We start from the raw sequence: 12,011 nt of genomic DNA, 5'->3' as shown, positions 1-12,011 counted from the left end.
GCGGCCCGGGGCACTGAGCTAAGCTAGACCGAGGAGGGCAGTTGCGCTGTGGCTGGGTTTGTTGCCCTGCGGGGGAAGCCAGAGCGACCCGCCTGGCAGCTCGCCTGGAGGAGTGAGGGTCCCCCCAGGCCCTGCCCTACTCATGCTACCCCAAACTGCCAGCCGGCGCCGTCACTGCCAGCCGGCGCCAGGGCCTCAGGCCCTTCTGCTAACGGCGCGCTGTGCCGCCCTGTGTCCCCAGCTGAGATCAAAGCCCTGTTGTGCCCAGCCGGTGAGAGTCTCTGCCCCAAAGAGCTCCCAGCCTCAAGCAGAGCCGGGGGGAGACTTGCCCAAGGTCACAGGGGAGGTTCGAGCCAAGTGAACCCGTCTGACGCTGCTCCCCGCTGCCTCTGCATGTTGTGAGAGGCTGACAAGTGCTGCAGCGTAAGGCGAGGGTGACACGAGATGGCTGTGCCCAGAGATCTCTCCGCTGGTGGTAGGTGCGGCTAAACGGCAGCCTGGTCATCGTGGCTGTGCCGAGGCATCCTTCCATCAGACGAGATGGGAGGAGCAATTAAATACCCCTTGGTGTAGTGGCAGCTGGAAACAATAGGAAGCCACCACCCATGGCACTGGGCCACGGGCTAGAGCAAAGCGGTGTGGCCTGATTGGTTTCCATGGGGCTGATTGTGAATGCAGGGGGTTGGGGCTGGATGGATGCTGCTGTGTGTGAGAGAAGCAGGGGAGAGTGTGGCCCTGAGCGGGAGGCAAGACCAAGCTGCTTGGTGCAGAGGGTTGGCTGGGAAAGGGGGAGTGAGGAGACAACCTGCCTACTGTTTGTTTCCTCGCCAGGCCTGTGTGTTCCTGGTTTGATGACAAACACGGGGGTGCCTTCCCCTCCCAGCACAGCAGCTGTGTCTGCTGCAGCTGTGGATTCGATTTCTGGATTCGGTTTCGATTTCTGGCTGTGACAACTCGGCTGGGGGAATCCCCAATGGGGAGGCTGCAGGGCTGTGCGAACAGCCGACCTGGTGCTCTGCAAATGTGTGGCTGCTGAATTCTCTAGCTCCTTGGCGACGGTCTGTAGGGGCAGAGATGGTGCTAGCGCCGTGGGGGCCCCGGCAGGAATATTTGGGACCCCTCCCAAAGCTAATTGCCATTAGTGCCACAAACCAAAACTCTCCGAAGCCCTCCCCCCCCCAGCTGACACAGGGAAGAGTGTTTTGGGGGTAACACTAAATGCGGGGGGGGGGCCATGGTTGCTTGGTGGCCCCAGGCAAGCGCTGCATGGGCGGCTTCTGCTCCGGCCGCGGCCGAGTGGGATGGAAAAGGGCCAAGCTGCTGGATCGAGCTCTGGGCACTTTGCCGTGAACCCTCTGCCCAGAACCACCTCCAGGCCTGTCCCGCTCCCCACGGCAGCCTGCCCCCGCCAGAGGAGACTCGGCGTCTGGTGTGCACGTACCTGGGCAGGGCCTGGCCCTGGGGGAGCCTCGCGCGCGCCGCCGACCGAAGCGGAACCAAAGCACCGCCTGGCTGGGCAGCGAGGATGCGGGCTGGGTGGTGTCTGGCTGTTCAGCTAGCAGCCGCAGCCCTGCTGCCCCTCCAAAACCAGCTGACCCAGGCCGGCAGCAAGTGGAGTGATTCGGGAGCAGCCGTCGCATTGTAAACGCTCCCCCATCCCACCTTAATCCGAATTAACTTTCCAGTGTAGCCGAGCCCCACGCTGGCCTCGTCACACGGGTTTGCTGATGCAGGTGAGTATAACCCAGGTTCAAAACACCCCCTTTGCCCCCTCGCCCCCGTGCAGCTGAGGCTGGGGTGGGTCCAGAGGGTGCCCGTCGAGCCCTGACCAGGGGAATCAGGCGCCAGCCGGGCTGGGCTGTTAAACCCTAACGGGGGAGCTAAGCTCCCTGTGCTCGGCTCACCCCCTGCTGCGGTGCAGTGCCAGCAACTGTGCCCAGGCTGGGCGCTGGAGCCGGGTCTCCCACCGTCGCCTCCTAGGAGGTGCAGCTTGGGGACCAGCCGCCTGGCCAGGGCCCTGGCGCCTGAGCTGCTGCTGTTGAGATCCCCCTGGCTGGGGCTCCTGGCGGGGAGTGGCGGAGGCAGGGCTTGCTTTTCCGGAAGCGTTTAAAAGCCTGGGGTTGGGCAGCTCCTTGGCTCAGGGTCTTGGACTCCCAGCAGCAGCTGCCGGGCCACCAGGGAGCAGGTGACTTGCCCTGGTCTGGAGGGAGCCCCAGGGATCTTGCAAGCGGGATGATGAGGGGCACTGGACCCATCCCCACGACCGCCACGCTCGGGTACCCCTCTGGGGCCGGGGGCCACTGGCTGCCCCAGGAATCCCTCCCCAGGGCTCTCGAGAAGCTGGGGGTGTGAATGGGGCTGGGGGGGAGGGGGAAGCCAGCCGAGCTCCTGTCTGACCACGGCCAGTTCCCTGCCTGCAGCAGGGCGAGTGGGAGATAGGCTGGAGGGGGGATTTTTGGGGGGCTGGAGCAGCTGGGCAGGGGCTGGAGGGGGGATTTTTGGGGGGCCGGGAGCAGCTGGGCAGGGGCTGGAGGGGGGGGCAGGGTTGGAAAGCAGGGCAGGGCGTCTAGCCCGTCTGGCTGTGGCCACGCTAGCCCCGGCTTTGCCCCCTTCACACTGGCCCGGCGCTTCCTGCAGGTCCTGGCGCCTGCCCACATGGAGCTGCGTGACTATCAGTGGGAAGTGATCCTGCCCGCCCTGGAGGGCGAGAACATCATCATCTGGCTGCCCACGGGGGCGGGGAAGACCCGGGCAGCCGCCTACGTGTGCAAGAGGCACCTGGAGACCCGGCAGCAGGCCAAGGTGGCTGTGCTGGTGAACAAGGTATGGCCAGAGTCGCACTGGGGGGACGGGGCTGATTCTCCCAGCGCGGCCTTCGAGAGGCTTCCCTCGGCCCAGCTCCGCGATGGGGCGGCAGGGCGTGGCGGGGCTGCAGCCGGAGAAGGCGTGCCCCAGCCGGTTGGGCCTGCAGCTCTTTACCCAGCAGACGTGCTAGGGGAACCGTGTGGGCCCGAGTCCCCACACTGGCTGTACGCTCGCTGCGAGCCCAGGGATCATTCGGGCTAATTAGCCGCGCTCTAGCTGGCCTCACGGGGTGGACTTGACTTTACCGAACATCTTTGGCAGGCTGCGGCCGCCCATCCTCCCCCACTGGCCAGCATGGCGCCCCCGGCACTGCGCCTGGCGTTCTTTGTGCAGCTGGTCCACGTGAGAGGGTAACGGCCTACTGCTGCTGCCAGCCAGCGGCGTTACCCCGTTGGCTTCAGTGGGAGAAAGGGCTGGGCTGAAGGTCCTGGGTTCAAAACTGGTGATGTCCCATGCTAAGGAGGGAGGGTCCCCAAACTCCTGCCCCGATGCTGGAGCCCCCTGGACAGCCAGGGCGTGTCTGGCTCGGGCTGGCAACGGCTGCACTGCTCCGCCGCTGTCCGTAGGAGGTAGCTCAGCCTATGAGCCAGGGCTCTCCCCGGCCCTGCCCCACCCTTCACTCGGGAAAGGGGTCTGGGCGGCTGCTGTTCATCACACACAAGCCTCACGGGGCGTCTCTCACGGCGCTGCGTTGCCAGGTGCATCTCGTGGAGCAGCACTACAGGCAGGAATTCCGCGCCCTGACGGATCGCTTCCGGGTCACGCCCATCAGCAGCGACAGCGACCAGAAATTCTTCTTCGCCCAGGAGGTGAAGCTGAACGAGGTGGTGATCTGCACGGCGCAGATCCTGCAGAACGGCCTGACCAGCCAGGACGAGGACATGCACGTGGAGCTGACGGGTAGGAGCCTGGCGGGACGGGCGCCGGCCCACGTGGGGCTGGGGTCTCAGGGCTGGATCCCCGGTTTGTGTCCATCAGCTCTGCCCAACCAGTGCCGATTGACACCAGCTGACCGGGCACAAGCCAGCGAGAAAACCCAGCTTGACTCTCGGATCCTGGGAGGGTGGAAATGGGGGCACTGCAGGGAAACAGGTGTTTGCTGGGCTGGCGCCAGGCCCCAGCTCTGCCTCGGACTCCCGGCGTGACCATGGCTGAGTCGTTCCCCATCGTAGGATGGGGAGAGCGAGACTGACCTCCTTTGAGGTCGAGGGGCTGGAAAAGGGCTGGTGTCAGTGTCTTTTAGAGGGTGCTTGTGCGATCTGGAGTCCGTGGGAGACAGAAAAGACAGCCCCCTCCCCCGGCTGCTGCTGGTCACCTCGCTGAGCCGCCCCCGCTCTGTCCACTGCCCGTTGGCCTCCACCGCCGAAGTGTTGGAGCCTCAAAATCCTCCCAGGCCTGTTACCCCGTTTCACAGCCGGGGCCTGAGGCCCAGAGCGGCTAAGTGATTTGACCAAGGTCGCCCCGGGAGTCTGTGGCAGAACTGGGAACTGAAGCCGGCTCCTCGGCTAGCCCCCACGTCACTCCCCCTCCTTCCAGAGCCTCTCCCCACCCCGTCACCAGCAGGGGCCCCCCAGCTTGGTTCAGCCTCCTCTCGCTGTGCAGATTTCTCCCTGCTGGTGATTGACGAATGCCACCACACCCACAAGGATGCCGTCTACAACCAGATCATGGAGGACTACCTGGAGCGCAAGCTGAAAGGTCAGAAGAAGCTGCCGCAGATCCTGGGCCTCACCGCCTCGCCCGGCACCGGCGGGGCCGTCTCCTTGAAGGGGGCCAGGGAGCACATCCTGCAGGTGAGTGGAACGTTCCTTGCACACACACCCCCCCCCCCCCCACATTCCAGCCCGGCGGGGACGTGGCCGGCTGCCACCCCCGGGGTGTAGGGACCTGCGGCATCTCCCTGAGGTTGCACCAGGCTTGTCTTTTGGCTGCTGGGAACGGCCCCTGGAGCAGGAATCGGAGCCGTGTGACCTGTCATCCATGGGAGCCCATCTCCTTGGCTTCTGGTCTCCTGACACCCTTGAGATTCTGGCCACGGTAGCCATGTAGGCCACGGAGCTGCAGTATTGTTCCCTCTGGCGTCCGGGAGGGGATGTCCCTAGGGCGTGGGGGCCAGCTGTGCCCGTACAGCGGCACATCTGGGATACCCCTCCCCCACCTGCCTCATTGTACTGGGACCTTCCCAGCTCATTGCATCTATGGTACGTGCCCGTAGGCCCTGGACTGGGCGCCCGCGGCTCAGAGCAGGATGTGGCCTGGCACGTGGCTCATACGGCTCTCGGGGGGGTTAACCCTTTCAGATCTGCGCCAATCTGGACACCGCCAAAATCATGTCGTCCCAGAAGCACCGCGTCCTCCTAGACACTCAGGTCCCGCAGCCCCGGAAGCAGTACAACGTGTCCCAGGAGAGGCCGCGGGTAAAGAGGCTGCGTGTGGGCACGGGGCCCAAGGGCGGGCGGGAAGGACCCCTCCTCAGCCAAGCCACTGGGCCCTGCTACCGGGGGAGGCTAGTGACGGCCTTGTGGGGTTCAAAGCCCTGGAATGGGTTACCTAGGGAGGTGGTGGAATCTCCATCCTTAGAGGTTTTTAAGCTGCGGCTTGACAAAGCCCTGGTTGGGATGATATAGCAGAGGTTAGTCCTGCTTTGAGCAGGGGGTCAGTCAATATTCTATGATTCTATGATTCTGCGGAGCTCAGGGCCTGGGGCGGGGGAGGGTGGGACAATCCAGGGCCCTTCACAGCCCGTCCCATAATCAGCTGGGTCCCCCTGTGCTCCCAGCCTGCGCCCCGGCTTGCACCCTGCGCTCAGGACATGCCACGGGCAATAGTCCTAGTCCCCTTCCCTCCGGACACGGAGCCTCCCTCTGAGCTGCCTGGCCACGCTCTGCTCCCCAGGATCCCTTTGGCAGGAAGCTCAAGGAGACCATGCGCGAGATCCACCGGTACCTGGACGTGCGCAGCCTGCCGGAGGAGTTGGGCACGCAGCTGTACGAGCAGCGCGTTGTCGAGCTGGCGAAGGAAGGTGAGGGGCTGTGTGGGGAGCTCTTAATGTGGGCTGTGGCGGCTGGGAGGAAGGTTGGGCTTGTGGTTCCGGTGCTGGATGGTTTTTGCCCTTTTCCAGTCCTTTGAGATCGCTCCGGTTGCCCATGAGATCTCCCAGATCTCTTCGCCAGTTCTGGAGGTACTCTAGGGTGGATTTCATCGGGTCCTGCCGACGCCTGACTTGTCTGAGTGACTCTTAACTGGTTCTTAACGGCCCTTTGAAAAGCCCATGACCCCGCACTAGGCCCCGAGGCCAGCGACTGCCCGAGAGGCGGCGCAGGGCGATCGGCCCTCAGCAGTTTTGTTCCTTCGTCTGCAGGCGCCGAGCTGTTCTGCCGTAAGACGCGCACGTGCGCCGTGCACCTGCGGAAGTACAATGACGCCCTGCTGATCAACGACACGGTGCGCATGATCGACGCCTTCAACGCCCTGGACGAGTTCTACCAGCAGGAAAAGGCCACCAAGGCTCTGCGTGACCCCACGGAGCGCTTCCTCGTCGGCACTTTCGACAGTAAGGGCTGGGACGCGGTGAGGGGGGGACCGGAGAGCCCGGAACAAAGTGAGGGGAGAGGTCAGCGAGGCCCGCTTTGCTCGCTCCTGCATAGGGCAGGCCGGAGAACTCCCCACAGGGGCAGCACCGGGAATAGAACACGCCTGTCCTGACTCCCAGGCCACTGCCCTAACCACTAGGCCGCCCTGCCCCGCATGGTGCTGGGTGCATGGGCCCTGTCTCTCGTGGAGGACTCGCTGCCAGAGGCCGTAAATGTGCATTACTTCAAACTCCAGTGCAAAGAGCCCCTGGAGAGATGTTAGTATTAGTGTAACCCATAGCAGGAGTGCAGGGGAACAGTCCCTACGAGAGGATAGAGCCTACTACAGCTGCCAGCTAAGTCACTCCTTGCATGTCAGCGGTGGAAGCCTGTGTTCTTCGTGCCGCAGGTCCTGGGTGCCAATCCTGCGCTGTAAATTAGCTAGCACGGGGGCGTGCGGGCGCGGAGCTGCAGCTCTCCCGTGCCCTGTGTGCTGCCTTGCAGAGAACAGGCCTGCCCTCCTGGCGCTGGCTAGCGACGCGCTCTGCGAGAACCCCAAGCTCAGCAAGCTGGAGGAGATCCTGCAGGAGCAGTTCCAGACCCGGGAGAGCTCCCGCGGCATCATTTTCACCAAGACGCGCCAGAGCGCCCACGCCCTGCACAAGTGGATCCAGGAGCGCGAGACGCTGGCGAGGCTGGGCATTAAGGCAGCTGTCCTGACCGGGGCCGGCTACAGCAACCAGACCAAGCACATGACCCAGGTGGGTGTGTGCGTGGGAGGGAGTGGACGGTGCCGAAGGCTGGGGCAGCTGTGTCCCGCCCGTCCCTTCTCCGCCGAGGTTCTCGAGGTGTCTTACACACAGACACCCTGGTGAGAGAAACTGAGGCACAAAGCAGGCAGTGACGTGCTCCCTGGGCTAGTGACGGAGCTGGGAAAAGAATCCAGGAGTCCTGACTCCTGCGCCCTCTTCTGCTCTAACCACTAGACCTTCCCCCCCGAGAGAGAGGGAAGTCTCTCCCACCGCACCTTGTTCCACTGGCTGAACCGAAGGAAGCGTGGGGGACCTGTCCCCTGCCATTTGGGAGCAGACTATGGAGGGAAGGGAGCTTTGGTCCATGTGATTCTCGCCCTGTCGTGCAGAGCTGCAGCTTCAGACGCTATCCCAGATCCTGTCTTTCCAAGGCGCCCCGCTGCCCTATAAGCCTGTGGCCCGGCCGGCTGCAGAGGGGCCTGCCTGGCATCGTGCCGGGCCTTGGACCTTTGCGGTGCTTGGGGCCAGGCCTGTGGTGGGAGGGAACCACGGCTCTATCCCGTCTCTCTTCCCAGAACGAGCAGCAGGACGTGATCAAGCTGTTCCACAAGGGAGCCCTCAACCTGCTCTTCTCCACCAGCGTGGCCGAGGAGGGCCTGGATATCCCAGAGTGCAACATCGTGGTTCGCTACGGGCTGATGACCAATGAGATCGCCATGGTGCAGGTAGCCGGCCCTCCCCGGGCCTGGCCCAAGCCCTGCCCCTGCTCCTCGGCGCCGGGCGCTAGGCTGGGCTGCTGCATCGGCTCCCTGGGTGGGGCGAGCCGCCGTCCTCCTCGGTGCAGGGGGAAGCTGCCTGTCCCAATCCCACCCCGCTGCGTCTCTGGTGCACACCCAGCCCCAGCCCCCTGCCCATTCCCCCCCCGCCTCTGTGGAGTCCTGCCGGGTGCTGCTCGCCGCGGGTCCCTCTCCAAGGTGGCGGCGCAGCACTCAGGAGTGGGCGCTGCCTGGAGAGGCCAGGAGTGCATGGGGCACGGAGGCCAGACTCCCCACTCCTCTCTGGGGGGCTCCCCGTAGGCCAGGGTCCAGGCACGCTGTGGGGAGGGGGGTTGGGCTGCACCCATAAGGCTTCTGTCCCCAGTGCTGTCTGCCAGCACCAGAGGACAAGCCGGGTGGGTTCAGCGTTCACCCAACCCCCTCGCGGGGGCAGCCGGAGACGTCCCCTTTCTGCCCCCTCCTGGGTGCAGGTGTGGGGAGGGGCACTGCCGGCCCTTTCCCCGGGGGCTGCGTCCTGAGCTGATCCCAGGCGTGACCCGACTGCGTGTCCCCGTTTGTGCAGGCCCGGGGCCGCGCCCGTGCCGAGAACAGCCTTTACTCCGTCCTCGCCAAGGCCAACAGCAAGGAGGTGTCGCGGGAGAGGTTGAACGAGAACCTGGAGGAGCTCATGAAGAGAGCCATCGAAGAGGTGCAGGCCATGCCGGAGAAGGAGTACCGGGACACGGTGAGGGGCCAGCGCTCGGGCGTGGAGCTTCCGGCCCGTGGCTCTGCTCCAGGGTGCTGGAGCCCCAGGTTCCATTCCCCACCCCAGCTACGCGGCTCGGATGCCCTGCGTTTTATGCTGAGGAGGGGATGAGGCCCCTGCGTGCCCGGCCAGGCTGGGGACAGAGGGGATCTGACGGGGCCGGCTGCGCCTCTGGCTCTGTCTGGGCAGTTGTGGCAGTGCCGCTTTGCTGTGTGGTGTCTCTCTTGTGGTTGTGTCCCCCATTGCACCCCATTGACCTGCCCTGCCCTCCCCAGATCACAGCCCTGCAGCGCTGCGCCATCATTAGCCGGAAGGTGAAGAAAGCCGAATGCAGCCAGAAGCGGCAGCTGCACGACCCGGACGCTGTCCGCCTGCACTGCATAACTTGCAACATGGCCGTTTGCCACGGCAGCGACCTGCGCACCGTGGAGAAGATGCACCACGTCAACATCAACCCGGACTTCAAGTGAGGGGCGGGGATGGGGACTGGGTGGGGATACGCGCGAGCGGGGCCCTGCCCTCAGCCAGAGCTGCAGCCAGTGGCTCCCATGTCCCCAAGGGGCACCTGGCAGTTTGCCCAGAGCCACATCGGCTGCCGGGGGAGGAGGGGAAGCCCTGCCAGGGCCCACCGGGCCACACGAGCAAATCTGGGGACAGCGACCCGCACGGGCCTGTTTAATGCTGCGGTCGATGATCCCCCCCGCCCTTCAACCTCTCTCCCCAGGGTCATTGCTTGTTTTGCCCCCAGGTGCCAGCCCCTCACTCAGTCCTAGGACTCCCTGCGGGCCTGTCATCCAGCCTGTCCCAGCAAGAGCCTGGAGACCATCTCTGTCGGCCCCATGAGGCCTGGGTCGTTTCTGTCCGCTGCAGAGTCAGAAGCAGGGAGCAGCTTGGACATGCGTGTGGCTGGGATTGTCCCCCACCCAGGACACCCGGGGGGGAGGGGGCTGCATGCTGGCTCCCCTTGTGAGCCCTGCCCTCTTGGATCACAAGCGCCCCTTTGTCAGCGCTGTATTGCAACGGCTCTGGGTGCGTTTCCGGCAGGATTTACTACAGAGCCACGTCTGGCCAAGTGGAGATTCCCCGCAACTTCAAGGACTGGAAGCCAGGAGGCAGCATCAGCTGTGCGAGCTGCGGCCAGGTGGGTATGCAGCTGAGAAACTTCCCCAGGGCCCTTCACAGGTTACTGTCCCCTTCTGGGTACGTGGGCACCAGCAAGCCCAGCAGACGGGTCGAACTGGGAAGACCCCCCAGTCTGCATGTACAGGGCCCCTGTGGTGGAGAATCCGCACGTCCCTTGGGGACCCCAAGCTGCCACCCCCAAAGATTCAAAAATCATGAGGTTGTAACAAAAGGGGGTTCTTTTTGTTTTCCTTCTGGTTTCTGAGCAGCCACAGCTCCCTCCCTCTCTCCCTCCCTTCCCCCCCCCCCCCCCCAACCACACACACACACACAGCTTTTCTGCACAGCTGTGGGGGCTGGGAACTTCCTTTTTTTTTAAATGAAAGCTGAGATTCCCACCTACTCACACAACTCCAGGAACTGGGGCTTTAAGGAAAGTGTCAAATATTAAATCCTGGGAACTGGCACCAATGGACTCTGCTCCGACAGCCAATTATCCGCACTTAGAATGGGTGCCGTATTTCCCATCGGAGCTTTTCAGCATTAAACGCCCAGCCACTGGATCTTGGGTGTATATGGGAGTGTGTGTGTCTGTGTGTGACTGGGCGTGTGTGTGTGTGTGTGTGTGTGATATATACACACACCTGTATATAAAGAGGAGCCATTTGTACAATTCAGCTCTGGGAGCAGATTCCAAGCCCCGGCGCCGAGACGGGCGACTGTTTCGATCCCAGCCCTTTGCTGTGGGTCCCGCCTGTCTGTCCCAACGGGTGACATGTCCCTTGTCTGGCCGTGCAGGGCTGGGGCATGGAGATGATTTACCGCGGCCTGACGCTGCCCATCCTCTCCATCAAAAACTTCGTAGTGGTGACGCCAGATGGGAACAAGCCCTTCAAGAAATGGAGCCAGGTGACGTTTGCCATCGAGGAGTTCGACTTCGAGAAGTACTGCAACAGCACCTTCAACCTGGGCTTGTAGCGCCCCGGCCCCGCCCGGCCGGGATGCGGAGATCAGCGCTTGGCACAGGGCAGGCATTTTAACCCTGCTTTGTCTAGTGGCGGCTCTGTCTTTCCTCCAGAGACTCAGCAGCCCCCTGGCATTGGCCAGGACTGAGACCAGCGGAGGTGTAAGGACCCCCTGTGCGTCTGCCCCTCTCTGAGGCCCCAGTCTGGCACATGACTCTGCTCTGCTGGGCCCCTGAGAATCTGGTGCAGGATTGGGGCCTGGGGGGCTGCCTCCCCCAGAGACCAGACTCTGGGCTGGGAGGTCTCCTAAGGATGGGACTGAAGTGTCCTGGCCATACAGATCCAGGGATCATAGGCTTAGAAGGGACCACAAGGGTCATCTCGTTTGACCCTGCCAAGATTTGTACTGTTCAGTCAAGGATTGACCATAAAACCCTTCCTGCCCTCCCCAGGCTTCCAACACGGTCCCCTGCCCATCTCCTCCCGGCCCTAGCGGACGAGGGGAAGGAAATAAAACCCCCCAACCAGGAGAACCTGTAACGTTGCGCTGCTTTGCACTGGACCAGGGTCACTAGGCATAAGCAAAAGATCCCCAGCTGCCCAGCCTGAGTTAGCCCTGAAGGACATCTAGCGCTTGCACATCGGAGAAGCTTTTATTTCTGTTTGAAACTTAAGATTGGAACTCATCTGTGTGCGCGTTTACCCGCTTCAACCTTGTAAATAACTCGGCTTCCCTTTGCTAGGTAATAAATCTTTAGCGCTGTCGTTGGTGTGAGATCCGAGGTGCAGTTCAGCTGGGGAATTGACTGGTCCTCTGGGCCTGGGAGTAACCTGAATATTGCTGTGATTCTTGGTCTAAGGGACCATCTCTCACCAAGGAAGGGGTGCCTGGGTGACAAGAAAGGTCGGCGTGCCCATGGGACTCCACGTTTAGGCTGCTACGGTGCCTGAGACGTTTACACTCGATAATTGGCTGGTGAAATCGAAGGACAGAACTCGGAGCCACGCTGGGTTTGGCGCCCTGCTTCCTAACAGGCTGCCCCGAAGCCGGCCCTCGTGCTCGAGCCACTGCAGGACAGCTTGGCAGAGGTGTCGGTCTCAGACCGTGTCTGTATTTGCGGAATTTCTCTTCGGTGGAAGAGCGCAGGCTTGGGGCCTGCGGAAACGCAGAGTCCATGAGCCATCCCACATAGCTACCCTGCCAGGCCGCTCAT

General features: G+C 63.1%; 1 protein-coding gene across 1 annotated transcript; it reads left to right on the top strand.

Moving 5' to 3' along the window:
* The first annotated feature begins 2,150 nt into the window (after positions 1-2,150).
* On the top strand, positions 2,151-11,554 carry DHX58 (DExH-box helicase 58). Its single transcript, XM_067540940.1, has 13 exons — positions 2,151-2,185; positions 2,638-2,823; positions 3,564-3,765; positions 4,468-4,658; positions 5,166-5,282; positions 5,761-5,887; positions 6,227-6,418; positions 6,942-7,198; positions 7,765-7,914; positions 8,528-8,689; positions 8,986-9,176; positions 9,755-9,851; positions 10,631-11,554. The coding sequence occupies exons 2-13, from the start codon at positions 2,656-2,658 to the stop codon at positions 10,808-10,810; spliced, it is 2,034 nt and encodes a 677-aa protein (XP_067397041.1). The 5' UTR covers positions 2,151-2,185; positions 2,638-2,655; the 3' UTR covers positions 10,811-11,554.
* Positions 11,555-12,011: the final 457 nt, after the last annotated feature.

The sequence above is a fragment of the Emydura macquarii genome, unplaced genomic scaffold (genome assembly GCF_026122565.2).
Source record: "Emydura macquarii macquarii isolate MOO-44397 ecotype Brisbane River unplaced genomic scaffold, CSIRO-AGI_Emac_v2 contig_629, whole genome shotgun sequence".
Classification (NCBI taxonomy): Eukaryota; Metazoa; Chordata; order Testudines; family Chelidae; genus Emydura; species Emydura macquarii.
The sequence above is the reverse complement of the archived record's forward strand: the minus strand, read 5'-3'. Positions and strand labels throughout refer to the sequence as shown.

Excerpts from the sequence above, each read along its gene's own strand:
- DHX58 (XM_067540940.1), top strand. The coding sequence starts at position 2,656 with ATGGAGCTGCGTGACTATCAGTGGGAAGTGATCCTGCCCGCCCTGGAG. Across the intron at positions 4,659-5,165 it reads CCAGGGAGCACATCCTGCAG|ATCTGCGCCAATCTGGACAC; the intron begins GTGAGTGGAACG and ends TAACCCTTTCAG. Across the intron at positions 7,199-7,764 it reads AGACCAAGCACATGACCCAG|AACGAGCAGCAGGACGTGAT; the intron begins GTGGGTGTGTGC and ends CTCTCTTCCCAG.